The sequence below is a fragment of the Magnolia sinica genome, chromosome 3 (assembly GCF_029962835.1).
Source record: "Magnolia sinica isolate HGM2019 chromosome 3, MsV1, whole genome shotgun sequence".
NCBI lineage: Eukaryota > Viridiplantae > Streptophyta > Magnoliopsida > Magnoliales > Magnoliaceae > Magnolia > Magnolia sinica.
The window spans coordinates 116,565,547-116,581,426 of NC_080575.1; the positions used below are offsets into that span (position 1 = coordinate 116,565,547).

Genomic DNA, 15,880 nt, shown 5'->3' on the forward strand with positions numbered 1-15,880 from the left:
ATTCAAACTAGCGTCTACTAGTTTATTCAAGGTCTAAAGGTGGACTTCAGAATCTTGGAATCTAAAATACAAACAACGTAAGCTTTTAGGATTGTTGCTGTACACCATTCACCCTGCCGCACGGTTCGCCCATAGGTAACATCCTGACGATCGAATATTAACCATACCAAAACAGGTCCGATCATTGATTTGGACCATTCATAATATGAAGCCAATTGTAATGGCCATCAATCAATTTAATAGGATGAAATTAACCATCTCTAAGTGGCTAGGAATGGATGGTCCATATTGATTATAGTAGAAAAGTTTTGATCATTAATTTGTAACATACATAATGTACAGCCCACCTTCGATGCTTATCTCTGCCAGAAATCATTGTGATAAGATGATCCCAACCATCTGATCAATGTTAGGAGAATGGGCAGTCCACTCCAATCATACTAGAAACGATCTTACCATTGAAATAAACTGCTTGTCATGTGGAGCCCACCTTTGATGGTCCATCTCTGTCAAAAATTACTTTTATAGGATGGTCCATATTGATTATACTAGACAAGTTGTGATCAATTGCAATCATAATGATATACGAAAACTACAAACAGGTATCTGCTAAGATGCAGCCAACCTCAACACATGTATTCTATAATCTGTTCAAATTAAAAATAAATAAATAAATAGAAGCGATTCATATAAATCAGATTAGTTGGAGATGTACCCTCTGTAACTTTAGCATTTAAGCATCAAATAACAAGCTAAATCATCCACCAAAGCATATTTAGCCAGCAATTCATATATTAAAAGGTGCTTCCTATAACAAGCCAATAGAAACTGTCGCTTCGTCCGTAGAACAGGCGATCTATAATTATAAACATCACATCATCTATAATATCTACACCTATTTACAATATATATTAAGAAAATAAAGGACTACATAATTGCATACCTGTCCAATCTAACAATCGAGAATGGAAAAGCCAAATTTCAAAAGTCGTATACGCAAAATGACTCCCAGAAGTCCTCATTTCGGCTTCCTGAGTTCACAGATTTAAAATCTGAAGTCACAGCTTCAGTGTAGTATCAGCTTTGCCTGCTTGAACAAGAAACTGTCTGCAATCAGCTCCATTTTCAGCAAATGCGGTCACGAGCCTTGGGAAGAGCTGACCTAGCTGGGTCTTGAATTTCGAGGAGCAACTTTTGTCACCCTCATCTACATCCTGCACCCCTCCACCAACAAGACAGCCGACTTGAGCACCGTCCATATATGCTTTGCAAGCCTCTAGAATAGAGTGTGCATGCTCGCGGAAATGGCCCACTACAAAATCCTCAAAATGCTGTGGGCAAAAGAAACAGTAGACACCACATCATGAAAAAATAATAATAATAAAATCAATACATGTGAGAAAAATGAAATTTCCAGATTATTCAACAAAGCATCTGGAAGATGGGAGAATCAATGGGAAGTCCAGAAAACATTGATGGAGAAGCAACCCTACCTTTGGCGGCCTCTGCAGTGTGTACAACATTGTTTTACAGGAAAGGAGAAATGTTTCCTCATTGTAAGCCAATGATCGCTCCTCTCCCATAGGCGTGCCAGCCATCATTGCATATCCCGGCTCATTAAAGAAGGGCTTCGCATTAAGCACGAGAGCTTGGATGGAAACCAGGACTTGCAGCATGGTTGATTTTCCCGGGGTCCATTTTTCGCTCACACTGCCAGTCCATGTGTTCAGAAGACTAAGGCAGACCTTCCCGCATGCGTACAGGTTTGGGTTCAACCGAAGGCCGCCGGAGTGGTAGTATGCATGCTGCATTAAATTTCAGCCGTAAATCAAAACTCTTTAGCTAATCGTGAGATGAAGAACAGAAAATAACACATTATCACTAATCATGTACCGGCGGCATGGAAGGATAGCTGGGAGGAAAGAGAATGTCAAAGAAGAAAAGGCCATCATGGTAGGGAGTTCCAGCAGCTCCTACAATGACAGCCCTCAAAAGATCCATCCGCTCTTCGTAAGCTCTAACATATATCGACTCTGTCAAAGAAAAAAGGTTAAAAAAAAAAAAAAAAAGAGTGAAACTCGCTTGAAGATTACATAACAAGATGCGCATTGGAGAACAAGCACAAGGTGACTTCCTGAGAAGGAGAGAAAAATGGATTGGAAAACTAGACAGCCACCCATTTCAAGTAAGAAAATACAGCTCAAGACGCACTTCGACATGGCTCCAACCCCCACGAAGAGAGCCCAGTATGTGAATCACCAAAAGTCCAGTGGGCCACACCACTAGGAACAATGGTCCATACTTTCAAGCTGTGTGGGTTCCACTGTGATGTTTGTGAACCATCCAACCCACAATCAGTTTCGCCCCCGGATGTTAGGCCCATGGCCCAAACTACAGCCTCATCCAAAACTCAGGTGGGCCACACCACAGGGATTAAAGGGAAAACCCACCACAGAAACTTTGGGATTTTTTGTGGCGCCCACAGTACTTAGAACTCACATAGTGTGGCCCACCTGGATTTCAGATCAGCTTAAATTTTGGGCTGTATAGTGAACATGTGGGGGTGCAACTGATAGACGGAGTGGATGTCAAACACGGGCCTCACAGAAGGTAGATTGTATGGGAACTAGATTCCCCATACAAACATGTGCACACACGCACACATAATAATACATATGGGGAAATGTTCCCATATAGTCGACCTTACCATAAGTTACAGTGATGCTGAGATTTGTGGACCCCACCGTGACGTGCTGAACATCCACTCCATCCATCAGATGTGTCATCCCCTGTTATGCTTAAAGTCAAGAATCTAGCCCAATCAACGACTTAGGCGGCCACACCACAGGAAATACTTGAGAGTTGGCAGCTTGGCTCCAACCCAGAAAAACCTTCTGTATTGTTTTGTGGGGCCCACCAAGATGTGGCTTAGACATCCACCTATTCATTGTGTGTCCCACTCCCACCTAAATGAGGAGTTCCACCAGCTTTCAGGCCATTCCAAAACTCAAGTGAGCCTCATGAAGTGATTTTAGATGTTTTAGCCATGGTTTGGCAATATTGCAGATGATGTGGCCCACCCAAGTTTCAGATATAGCTGATTCCTCAGACATCCCATGTTTAGGAAGGGAGTCACCAAATGCACAACACGCATCACAGTAGGGCTCACATGGCTCAACCTTATAGTAACTTACGGTATGTGATGCAGGACAATTAACCACTTACTCTAAAAGCTCGAACTGTTAGAGTATGACGAATTAATCCCTTTATCTCATAGCCTAGGCCCCACGTCTCATGGGTTTTAAGACCTCGGCTGAACCCCTTCGTGGGCCCCAAATCACATGGACCGCCCACCCGGAGTGTGTCCCCACATCCCACGGGCTACCCCACTCGAGCCCGGTGTGAAATGCGTATTAATCACCCCTAGTGAGGAGTCTTGAACACGAGACCTCCTCCGTGGGCCGCACTCACCCTGAGTGTGCCCCTGCATCCCACAAGCAACTTCACTCGAGCCCAATGTGAAAATGTCCCTGCATTAATCACCCCCGGTGAGGAGTCTCGAACCCGAGACCTCCCGCTTTGATACCAATTTGATGTGGGACAATTAACCACTTGCTCTAAAAGCTCGAACTGTTAGAGTATGACGAATTAATCCCTTTATCTCATAGCCCAGACCCCACATCTCATGGGTTTTAGGACCTTGGCTAAACCCCTTCCTGCGCCCCAAATCACATGGGCCACCCACCCCGAGTGTGTCCCCACATCCCACAAGCGACCCCACTCGAGCCCAGTGTGAAAATGCCCCTGCATTAGTATGCCGTAAAAGGAGCATTTCCCATACATATATACATAAACACACACATATAACGAGAGTAGCAGGGGGCAGGAATTTTCATGCAACCAATTTTTTACATGGCTAACTTTGCTTTATTTGAGGATATGGAAAGGGTTTCTAGCCAAATAAAAGGGTATTTACATAATTTAAAGGCGTCTCCAGCCATACGTTTCACAAGAGACAAGAAGATGGTATAGATTTATCTACTCACCTTTCAACAATGAAAATGTTAACATGTTTTGCAGTATGTATACTAGAGCATAACCTGTGCTAACATGGAGGGAACAACTTTTATGTTCATGAGATTCATCCTGTTCATCAAGTGTGCCACCCAATGTCCCAATGTTCGGCCATGAATTCAAAATATCAAGCTGATCCAAAACTTAGGCAGGGTCACGTAATGGGGAACAGTTGGAATGGGGAAGTCACCATTAACACTATCAAAATTTTGTGTGGGTCCACCATGTGCATATATGGCATCCAACCATTCATTCGACACACCTTGTGAGGATGAAGGGACACCCCAAAAATCAGGCTATTCCAAAACTCATGATTTCGAGGTTTCAGGCATGATTTTACATTGTTCCTTATGATGTGGCCCACCTACGTTATATGGGATAGACCGGTACCACCACTACCAATACCATGAGAGAATTTTGTGTGTCCCTATTTGTGTTGGAACAAGTTAAATATACAAGAGACATGCACCTGGTAAATCTTTCTCCAAAATCTTCCACTCTTGATGAATTTTCTTTGTCCATCCAATTGGTGCCTGATTTAAAAGAGACATTAAGCCAAGCAATTGCATATCAAGGAAAGGAGAAGTTAAGTCCAATTTCAAATTGAAGCTACCTTCTTTGTTAAAGAGCCTCCAAGGAAACTCTCTCTACTTGGTTGATGCGATCCTGTATAATGATGGTCCGAATAATCATGAACCATATCAAATTGCTTAAACAGTCTAAATTTTGTCGCAGTTTCATCTCCAGTCTCCTCCCTTGGCCTGCTTGAACTTGGCTGACTCGGGGCTCCTGAACAGCTCGTACTTAGCTCCGGATTTGCAGGCTTCTGCAAAGAAGGGATTGAAGTCTCCACCCAAGGAGGCAGGTCTATGGCATCAAGTTGGGTGCCTAAAAAATTGTAATCAATGATATCCATTATATCGGAATAGTTTAAATCCTGTGACCCCGACCCAAGATTTTCGAGGGGAATCCAAGGGGCATTGGCCAAAGCATCCTGTAACAACCAACATGATCATTGCAAATGCATACAACTGTGAGCAGGAGAATCATCAGTAAAAATATGCCAACATTGATGCCATATGAAGTTTCCTAATCCCGTACGTCTAGCCCAAACCCCATACATTTTCCGCATGTGCCAATGTGATGTGTGTCTGGAACATACAAGCCATCCATCGACTGGGCCCCATCAAGTCGATAACATAGCCAAAAATTGGTCCACTCATCAGGTGGGCCAGTCTTTGAAACAAAATGGAAAACCAAGTTACTTTGGCCATCCAGTTGGTATGTATTTTGACCCACCTGACGAGAATATTGGCATGATTTCAGGAACATGTCATATAACATGGTGGAACCTTCCTGATTGACAGCTTCAATGTTGCACGCATGTGCCACTTTGGCACAGTGAAGATATGTATATGTATTTTGACCCACCTGAAGAGCATATTGGCCAGATTTCTGGAAGACAATATATAACATGGTGGAACCTTCTTGATGGACAGCTTCAATGTTGCACACATGTGCCACTTTGGCACAGTGAAGATATGTATAGGGGCCAGGTCTCAACAATCATGTGGGAGTGATAATCCGTGAGAGTCCTACCTTTATTTCCTTTTGCCAATTCTTATGGGATTCCATTGCTGCCTTTTTCTTAAGAATTGTATTATCCTTCGCCCCAGTGATCACAACTCCCGGTGGATTTTCATCTTCATCAATTTCAATTATGTCATGGGGAGCAACCTAGACAGACAAATCATTATTTGGTACTTTATGATATTAGAGAAGTCCATCAACCAGTGTCAAGATAATTTATGAAAATAAACAGGAAGCTTCAATATTAGATGCAATTGAGAAGGAAAAATGATACCACTGAATGATTTAAATGATAAGCACTGCAAGGAATAATAATAAAAAATAAAAGGAATATGATAACATCAACAATACCTCTCCTCAAACTTGACAAGAGAAGACAGAGACCTCCAATAAGAAACAAATTCCTTCACCAAGAAACAAGTTAAAGGTTTGAAGTAATATAAGAAAGTCAAGTGACACAAGGCAAAAGCTTCTTCATAAGAGACATCAACTTCAAAGTGCTTCACATGTCCATCAGAAAAGGTTAAAAGCTCCAGTGTAGCGACAGTGCTGACACCATAGAGTGCAACACGTCACCCAAAATCAAATAGAGATGCCCAAACACACAACCTCACTATACTAGGCATGCATGGCACGATGTTCAAGTTCCAATTTTCATGTGGAAACTACATGCTGCTTATTACTCCTCCATTAGATGAGCAAGAGACAAAAGGCAAAAACAGACATACTCAGTACTGTTGAACCTACCTAATAGAATTACAAAGGGGGGAGGAGAGAGCTTTACACATCAAGAAGAAAAAGGGCTCCAACCAACAACCAAGTATCAATTTTCATTCCTAAAGGTGGGAAAAAAAAAAGGAATATGAACCCACTCTACAGAAGTTCCCAGAAGTAGTTTAAATAAAAGAAACTGAAACTATTATTCATTCCTCTCTCTTTTTTTGGAAAGGTAACATGGGCTCGAACCAATGACCTCAATCTTGAAGCACACCGTCTACCACTGAGCCATGGAACCCAACTCATCTCTCATTTGAGCAGTCAAAATCGGAGCTCAAATGAAAAAAGAAAACATCCTAGGATTAAAATCTAAGCCAGCCAGTACTGCCAACACAAAAATGCAACTGTGATTTACGCTTTCATACTCTCTTTTTTAACCGGTAGTAAGAGATTTATTAGACACTAGATGCTGGAAAGGAATAGCTGTAAGAAACTCACTACTCTTAAGAATGTTGGAAGAATAGACTGAGCGAATGGATTATAATGAAACAAAAGCATGAGAAGAAAGGGTCTTTTCCCATTTTCGTTGGCAGCATTCCCTTCAGGGAATTGGTGGAAGAGCTGCACAAAGTATTGAGAAGATTTTGTGTGAATACAGATGTACACATCCCTTCGCTCACAGGGAGAGGAAAAAGCAACGGATTCACCTATATCCAGTATTGATACACAGACCATGCTGTGAAGGCAATCAAGGTGACGAATGGCAGAAGAGTGGATGGGATAGCCAAGGAGAAGGAGACTCCAGTTGCAGCCAACCTGGCTTGGATAAATGCAGATTCAGGAGGGAATGCTCAGGCAGCTAGGGAGACTGTTTTGGATTTGAGCCAGGGTAGGACTTTCAAAGAGGCTGTTGTTTCCCTGGCAATCTCAGAACTCTCAATCTTATGTGATCAGAGTCCCCAGTGGGGTGGTTGAGGGATGATTGTGGTAACTGAGCTACTGCTTGGTGGGCTTGGTAGCCAAAGCTGGAGTATCATACGTGGATTTGGTAGAATCTCCGAGAAACTCCCCTTTCCGTGCATCAAGAATATCTATCAGTAGACTGTCGGAGAGATCGTTCTTCCTCTCCTTCACATCCCAGGAGGAGATGGCAGCTTTCTCATTGAATTCATCCCTTCATAAGACAATGATGCTGGAGAAAGTCGAAAGTGGTGGCCGTCAGAGGTTGTTTTGAACAAAGGATCATGGTTGCACTGCTTTGGGATGCCAGCATATGCTCGATCGAAATCTGTCCTGGAAGAAATCATTCCGTGCTTTGGTGAGGTACTGAAAATTGATTGTTTGTCACTGGATAGATCTTTCATGAATGCATGCTTGGATGAGGGTTATTCTCAGCCTGAAGTTAATGGTAGGGAGGATAGTGGATCTTGAGGTAGGGGGGCTTCCCATTCCCAATTCATGTGGTGGTGCAATTCGGTCAGGTTGGGGGTCAACCTAAGCCCAACCCAATCTCAAGATGACCCAACCTGTAACCTGACCTGACTCAAATTACAACATGAGGTGCCTAACCCAAAGTCCTCTATATTCGCCTAGGATACTCCAAAAGAGGTTACCAAGGCTCCTGTTGACTTCATCGATTTGGCCGTCCGTTTGGGAATGATATACACTAGAGAATTGAGGCTTAGTCCCCAACAGCTTCCATAAAGTGTGCCAGAAGTGCCCCCACAAACTTCAAATCATGGTCCGAAGTAATTGTTTTTGGTACCTCATGAAGTTGCACAATCTACGCGAAAAATACACTGGCAATATGCATAGCGTCCACCTTCCTTTTGCATGGAATGAAGTGGATCCACTCCCCTTTGAGTCTTAGGAAGACCCAGAATGAAGTCCATAAGAATGTCCACTCATTAATAGAGCTGGACACAAACCAAGCCAGCTCGAAAGCTCGGCTCAGATTGGTTTGAAAAAGCTTGGCTTGGATTGGTTCGAATAGAAGGTCAAATCAAACCAAGCCTCGAAGTCAAGCTTGTTTAAAAAAACAAACCAAGCTCAAACCAGGGAGCACCGGCTCGGCTCGAAGGTCGGCTGAATTCAGCTCGTAGATTGCATGCACACTGTTTCCTGTGGTGTGATCCACTCATGTCCTAAAATGATACATAAAAACGGATGGACATCATGGATAATACATAATACATACACAAGAATGCACATTGTTTCCTATGGTTTGGTCCACTTGAGGTTTGGATATGATTCAATTTTGGATCATGTCCTAAATGATATGTAAAAACGGCTGGATAGCGTGGATAATACATATACATGACAGTGGGCCCACAAAGTTTACTCGGTATGCTAAAGTAGGATCCGAATTGGCTAGTTCCTCAACACCCGCCACGTATCTGGCGTCAAAGCTTTGTGGGCCCCACCATGATATATGTGTTTTATCCAGCCATCCATCAAATTTCCCAACTCATTTTACAATATGAGGCCAAAAAAAAGGAAGATTCAAAACTCTGGTAAACCGCAACATGGGATCCAAACTTGTTGGCAAACAGAAGTTTCGGATCAATATTGTTTTCCCGGGGTGGGGTCCGCCTCAATGTATGTGATTCATATCCACGCCGCCCATCCATTCCAGCTCATTTTATGGCATAGGCCAAAAAATGAAGTAGATCCAAATATCAGGTGGGCCATACCACATGAAACATTGATTATTGAACGACCGCCATTGAAATCATCATAGTGCCAATATTAGCTTGATCCAAAAGTTTTGTGGCCGCACAGTATTTCATGGTCAATCACCTTTATCCACGTTTGTGTGACATTATCAACAGTTTGGATGGTGAATAAACATTACGGATTTACGGTAAACCCTAGGAAAGTTGTAGTGGTGTTGTTCAATGATCACTATTTCTAGTGGTATGGCCCACTTGAGATTTGGAACTGCTTCGTTTTTTGGCCCATGTCCTAAAATGATCTAGAAAAATGGAAGGATGGCATGGATATACAACACATACATTTAGGTGGGCCCCACAGAAAAATCCAGATGGAACTAGTCCTTCAAGTGGACTTGGATTCAATTGGTCAGTGCTGGAAAAGTTGCATGGGCCTCACCTTGATGTATATGTTTTATCCACTTCGTCCATTCACTTTACGACATCATCTTTGGGAATAATCCCAAAAATGAGATGGATCAGAGTCCACGGTGGACCACACCAGAGGACATAGTAGTGATTGAACACCCACCATTAAAAACTTTTTGGGGCCCACTGTAATGTTTATTTGCCATCCAAGCTATTGATTAGGTCACACAGACTTGGATGAAGGGAAAACACAAATATCAGTTCGATCCATAACTTTTTAATGTTATTTTGTAGTGTTATCTTTGCATGAAAAAAGCTCATATTATGTATATTGTTTATTTAACAAAAAAAAAAAGAGACTAGTTGACCCCTATTCGAACTTGGCTCAATACGGCTCAGCTTGGCTCGGATATTTGGACCAAACCAAGCCCAAACAGTAGGGATAGGCTCAAAGCTCGACTCGTGTAAAGCAGGAACAGGGGGTGTCACATAAACAAGCCAAACCAAACTTGGGTCAAACTCGGTTCGGCTCGGCTCATGTACAGCTCTACCACTCATGGTGCAACTAGAATGGAAAATAGTGTATAAATGCTAGTGATCTACACATGACCTTTGGAGACTTGGCATCAGTGACATTGTGCCACGAACCATTCAATGTCACAACACATAAGAGGCCAATAGTATTTTTCCTTGACCGTGGCCAATTTTTTATCTCTTCCAAAGTATCCACCCAGTCTTCCGTGTAGCTCAGATAGCATCTCTTCTCATAACGATCATTCAGGAATGCATAAGCAAGAACCCTTGAATACATTCCATTGTGTGAGATGAATTCACACTCTGGATCTCAGCCATTAACACATCTGTCAAGCACTTTTCCAAAAATGAGGTCCTTATTGTGTTGTTATTTTAATGCCTAAAATTGCACGACTTCCACGGCTAGTGTTCCTAATAGAACCACCCTCCTACTCAAAGCATTCTCCTTAATTCGGACTTCCAACTTTGTGATGCAAAAGGAAAGTATATTCTTGTAGAAAAGTCGTCCACTTCACATGACGAGCACCTAGCTTCTTTTGGGAGCTAAGATATCTCAACACCTCATGGTTCAACTTTCAAGTATAGAATGAATTCCTAATGAATCGGGTAATACCCGCAATGTCGTAATGCCAAAACTACTACATGGAATATTTCATTGAGCTTGAGCTTCTCGCTAAAAAAAGCAATCAACTCTCCTTTCTGACTTAGCACCATGCAAGCGTCACCCTCCACTTCAAATACTTTATTGAAGTCCAAAAGTGCAAGAAATGGAACTTTTGTTTTCTTTTTTATGTTCTAAAGCTTTAATACACCACTTTAGTCCATTTGAACTTGCATCCGCGCATGCAATTGGTGACAGGAGCAATAATTTTATGTATGGAAATTCTTGATAAATCTCAAGTAAAATGTCGCAGAAAGAATGGACCTCCGAAAGGGTTCGGGGGTGGGTCACTCTGCAATGGTCTTAATTTTCTCTTGGTCAAGCTTGATCCCTTATGCAGACAAAATATACCCCCAAAACACAACATTGTCGGCACCTTTTCATGTTAACAAATAGTGACTTCTATAGTACATCAAATATTTACTATAAGTCATCAAGGTAAATGGTTGAATGGGACTAAAAACAAGAATATCATTGAGACAAACAACTAGGAATTTCCCCATTAAAGAGCGAAGCACCTCTGTCATCAACATCACGGAATAGAAGTGCCTAGCTCATTTGAAAGACGGAATGGCATGACGAGCCACACATACAACCCTTCTCGAGTCTTAAACGCAATCTTCCAATCATCCCCAAGTGATGCGGACACCGGGCCATTCAAAGTATATCAACGCAGGAGGTGTGTGTTACCCGTGTGAATGTGGTTAGATGACGAATACGGGTTGGGTCTCTAGAGGTTGAAGACCTTATACATGTGTTCGTGACATGTGTAAGTTGCTTAGAGGAGACATTTGGACCGTTGGATCGCAAGGATAGTGTGATCGGACCGTTGAATCGTCACAGCCCACCTTCATTACACCGCCTTCACGGCGCTATCATCGGGACCCATCGGGCATCTTAAATTTGCATTTAGTCTATGAACATTTGATTTATTTAAGTTTTGATACAGTTTGCGCCAAAGTATCTCGTATCGGTATCAGTTGGCGTAACGGTGCCCTCCGATACTGATACAAATACAGGGGTGTAACGACGATATGGGGGCGTAACGGCCCATAACGGTGCAATTTTTATTTTTTTTGCTAAAAAAAATATGAAAAAATATAAATTAAATCCGAAATATTCTAAGCATTTCAAATATGCATTCATTTATAAATTGGAACATGTTTATGATGGTGTAACGATCCACTCTTTGGTGAGAAGTCGTATCGGACTGTCTGATTAATTTTTGAACCAGGTAACCTCAATTTGACTACAAAATTCATATATTTAATTTTCTAAATATCTAATTTATATACTTAATAATTTTATATCATTTCTCCCAATAGTTCTTTACAAAAATGAAATTAAATTCAGGTAGATGGCGTTGCCAATTTGAGGCTGACTTGGAGGACCAATCTATGCCCCAAATCAGCCTCAAATTCATGCAATTTATCGTCATTATCCCACTTATGAATTGGTGGACATTTATTGGATAGCGAATCATGAAAAAAAATCAAAAGGCCCTATTTTAAAAAATAAAAGTCCACAAATTAACAATTAAAACTATTCAAACAATTTGATTTTGGCATTGTGAGTTAGCAATTGCAGTCCATAATTTAATTGGTAAATTTTAAGTTAATATGTCTCATGTACAATTTTTAAAGGGCCCGAATTAGGCGGGACTCGGATTGTGAAGCGTAGCACACGTGTCAAAGTTTTTTGGGCCCCACCCGTGATGAATGTGTTATATCCACACTGTCCATCTATTTTGTCAAATAATTTTAGGGCATGAGCCCAAAAATGAGGCACATCCAAAGCTCAGGTGGACTACACCATAAGAAACAACAATAATTAAACGTTCACCATTAAAATTTTATTGGGGGCTACAAAAGTTTTAGATTAAGCTGATATGTGTGTTTTCCCTTCATCCATGTCAGTGTGACCCAATTAATAGGTTAGATTGAAAATAAACATTATAGTGGACGTTAAGAAATTTAAATTTTTAATGGTGACCATTCTATAACCACTATTTCCTATGGTGTGGTCCACCTGAGATTTGGATATTACTAATTTTTTGGATCCTAACCTAAAATGACGTGGCAAAATGGATGGACGACATGGATAAAATATATACATCATGATGGGGGCCACGAATTGTTTAACGGTGAACATCATTATCTCCGATGCTATTTTTGGTGTGGTCCATATGATCTTTGGATATAATTCATTTTTTTGGTAATGCTCTAAAATGATCTCTGAAAATAGATGAACGGTGTAGATATAATAAATACATCACTATGGAGCCCATGTAACTTTGATCTCCCTTGAACCGTTCGTACAACTCGAAGCTCAAGGAGTGTCAGCGCTCGTCTTAGCATGACACGTACCTATAGCAGCTAGCTGGTGCGTGGTGCACCTGCAAATAAAAAAGAAGGGAGAGAGAGGGAAACCGAAAAGAAAAAAGAGGGAAAGGAGAGAAGAAAAGAGAGGGAAAGAAGAGAGAGAGAGAGAGAGAGAGAGAGAAGAAGGCCACGGCAGCCGCAGCTGGCCGAGAAGAAGAAGAGGAAGAAGAAGAAGAAGAAGAAGAAGAAGAAGAAGAAGAAAAGAAAGAAAAAAAGGTAAGTTTTTTTCTTTTCTTTTCTTTTTTTTTTTTTTTCCTATTTTTCAAGGCCCGTAACAGCCGTTACGGGTCTGTAACGGTCGTTACGGTCACAGAATCGGGTTGGGGGGGGGGGGGGAGGCCTGTTTCGACCCCGTATCGTGTAACGGTGTCGGCCATTATCGTTACATATCGGCCGATACGGCCGTATCGTAACGGATACGGGATACCTTGGTTTGCGCACAATTTTGTGCGAATTTCTTTTTTGAAAACTTTTTTTAGTAGGGGTATTATGGTAATTTCATGTAATTATGAATTTATAAGGGTTGCCCTAAACCTATGGCATGTTATGTTATGTTTATGAAAAAAAAAAAAAAGTTTTTTGCTTCTGACGATTTCGTCTTCGACTTCCAATGATTGGAAGAGGGCGTGAGGCCCAGGTAAACGATTTCTCATCCTCTACTTCTTTCTCCTTCTCTCTTTTCTCAAGGTACTCTTTTCTTTAACCCCATTCTCTTCCTTTTCTCCTAAAATCTTTAGATCTAGAAGTTAAATCTTGTTTCTTTTTTATTTAAATCATTAGATCTCAAAAGATTTTCACCCCCACATAGAACCCATCACCCAAATCTAAATTTGAAGAACCACCAATTCTTTTTTGAATTTTCCAAATTTCCCAATTTAGGATATTCCTATTTTTCTGGATTAGAAAATCCACTTGGATCGTTAGACGGACCTATTGTAAGACGAAAGTTCTATCTATTCAAATTTTAAGATTCAATACCTTGTGTTTGTGATGGATGGCCCTGATCAATACTATATTAACCTTATTTCTTTCTTGTGTTTATGATGTATAAGGCAGGCTGATATTTTATTTGTTTTTTAAGATTGCATGAATCTGCCCCTTTCAAATACCATGCTCATTTAAGGTTGGATTAGGCCGTCCTACATTAATTTTTGGTATCAGAGCTTAGTTTCTTGCATTGGGTCGTCTTAAATCAAGTTATCAAGAGTCTAGATTTTTATTTTATTTTATTTTATTTTCTAGGGTTTCATGCATCGCATATAGAGTCTAGATCTGAAATTTTCAGATTTGCATTTAAAAAAAAAAAACAAAACAAAAAAGAGTCTAGATCTGAATTTTTTCACATTTGCATCATTCTAAAGGTTAGGATCACCGGTGTTTATAGTCTTGTGTCAAAATAATCTCTTAGAGTCGTGTTTTAGGAAACCTAAGTTGAGTCTTATTGTATATGCCCACTCAAACTGGTAGAGGATTTGGTCTACACCCGATTTTCAATATGGAACAGTTGACCGAGATGATGAACATGATCAACCAACGTTTGGGCACCATTGAGGCGCAATCTAGGAACACGAATACTTATGTAGATCAAATAGAAGCGTCCCTAAGAGAAATCTCTGACATTGGCGGGGATGAACAGTCTCACGTAAGAGTAGTTGAGGAACGGGTAGAAAATCATGGTAGAGATCGTGGAGCACGTGGCCAAGGGGTAAGACGTGGAGGGGCGCAAAATCCGCAGCCCGCTGTTGAGTATCAAGACCGTTATGATGTCGATGAGAGGGTCTTAAAGAGTGTTAAAGTAGATGCTCCTAGTTTTGATGGGCGTCTTAATCCAAAATTATTCCTTAATTGGTTAGCAGACATGGACCATTATTTCGAATGGTATGAGATGTTTGAGAACCGACAGGTGCGGTTTGCGAAAATGAAACTTGTGGGTCAAGCTAAATTATTTTGGACAAATACGGAGCGTAGGATCGAGAGATCAGGAGGTGTCTCAGTCGCGCATTGGGTAGAGATGGAGTTATTAAAGGAAAAATATCTTCCTCTCTTACCGTCAAAAGCTCCTAAATCAGTGGCAAGCATTAGGCCAAGGATCTATGTCGATTGCAGATTACATCACAAAATTTGAGGAGTATATGATGCAGTGTGATATTCAGGAGGATCCCTTAGTGACGCTGGCGCGTTTCAAGGTGGGTCTTCGCATGAATCTACAGCGTGAGCTAATGACCCATGCAGTGATTGACTTGGATTAGGCTTACCAAGTTTTACAGGAGTTAAGAGCTTTACCTAAAGTCTCCTGTCACGAGGCGCTTTGAGTCCCGAGACTCTACTGTTAGATCTGGTTTTCAGAGAACCAAACCTAACATTGGAAGTCAGCCTAGGGTGCAAGCTAGTGCACGGCCTAAGCCTAAGGATGATAAGGGCAAAGGTGTCCTTGGTGCCAATCCTGGCAGTAGTAGTCACTTGAGATGTTATGAGTGCAGAGGTACAGGTCATTTCGCATACCAGTGCACGGAAAAGACTCGCGGGAAAGCCTTAGTCATAAACGAGTCAAATGAAAATGCGGATGACATGGGTGATTATGAAGTTGAGGAATATCACCCAGAGATAGGTGCTAGTGATTCTGAAGAAGAACGAGAGACTGCACCACAAGTTGTAGTTAGATGTGCTTTAGCGCAGGCCAAAGAGAGTGATGATTGGCGCAGAAGCACAATTTTCTACACGTTTATCAAGAGCGGTGACAAAAATTGCGAAGTCATCGTGGATAGTGGTAGTTGCACCAACGTGGTCTCAGCTAGCACAGTCACTCGTTTGGGTTTGAAGCCCATCCCTCACCCTCAACCCTA

General features: G+C 41.4%; 1 protein-coding gene across 1 annotated transcript in view; it reads right to left on the bottom strand.

Annotated features, from left to right (window-relative positions):
* Window positions 1–15,880, bottom strand: part of LOC131239106 (uncharacterized) — a 51,129-nt gene that overhangs the window by 13,936 nt on the left and 21,313 nt on the right. Inside the window, exons 3-8 of the mRNA XM_058236664.1 lie at window positions 5,674–5,811; window positions 4,688–5,068; window positions 4,544–4,607; window positions 1,894–2,033; window positions 1,494–1,805; window positions 1,062–1,331 (exon numbers count right to left, since the gene is read on the bottom strand). Coding sequence (XP_058092647.1) covers window positions 1,062–1,331; window positions 1,494–1,805; window positions 1,894–2,033; window positions 4,544–4,607; window positions 4,688–5,068; window positions 5,674–5,811 — 1,305 coding nt within the window. The remainder of the gene's footprint in view (window positions 1–1,061; window positions 1,332–1,493; window positions 1,806–1,893; window positions 2,034–4,543; window positions 4,608–4,687; window positions 5,069–5,673; window positions 5,812–15,880) is intronic.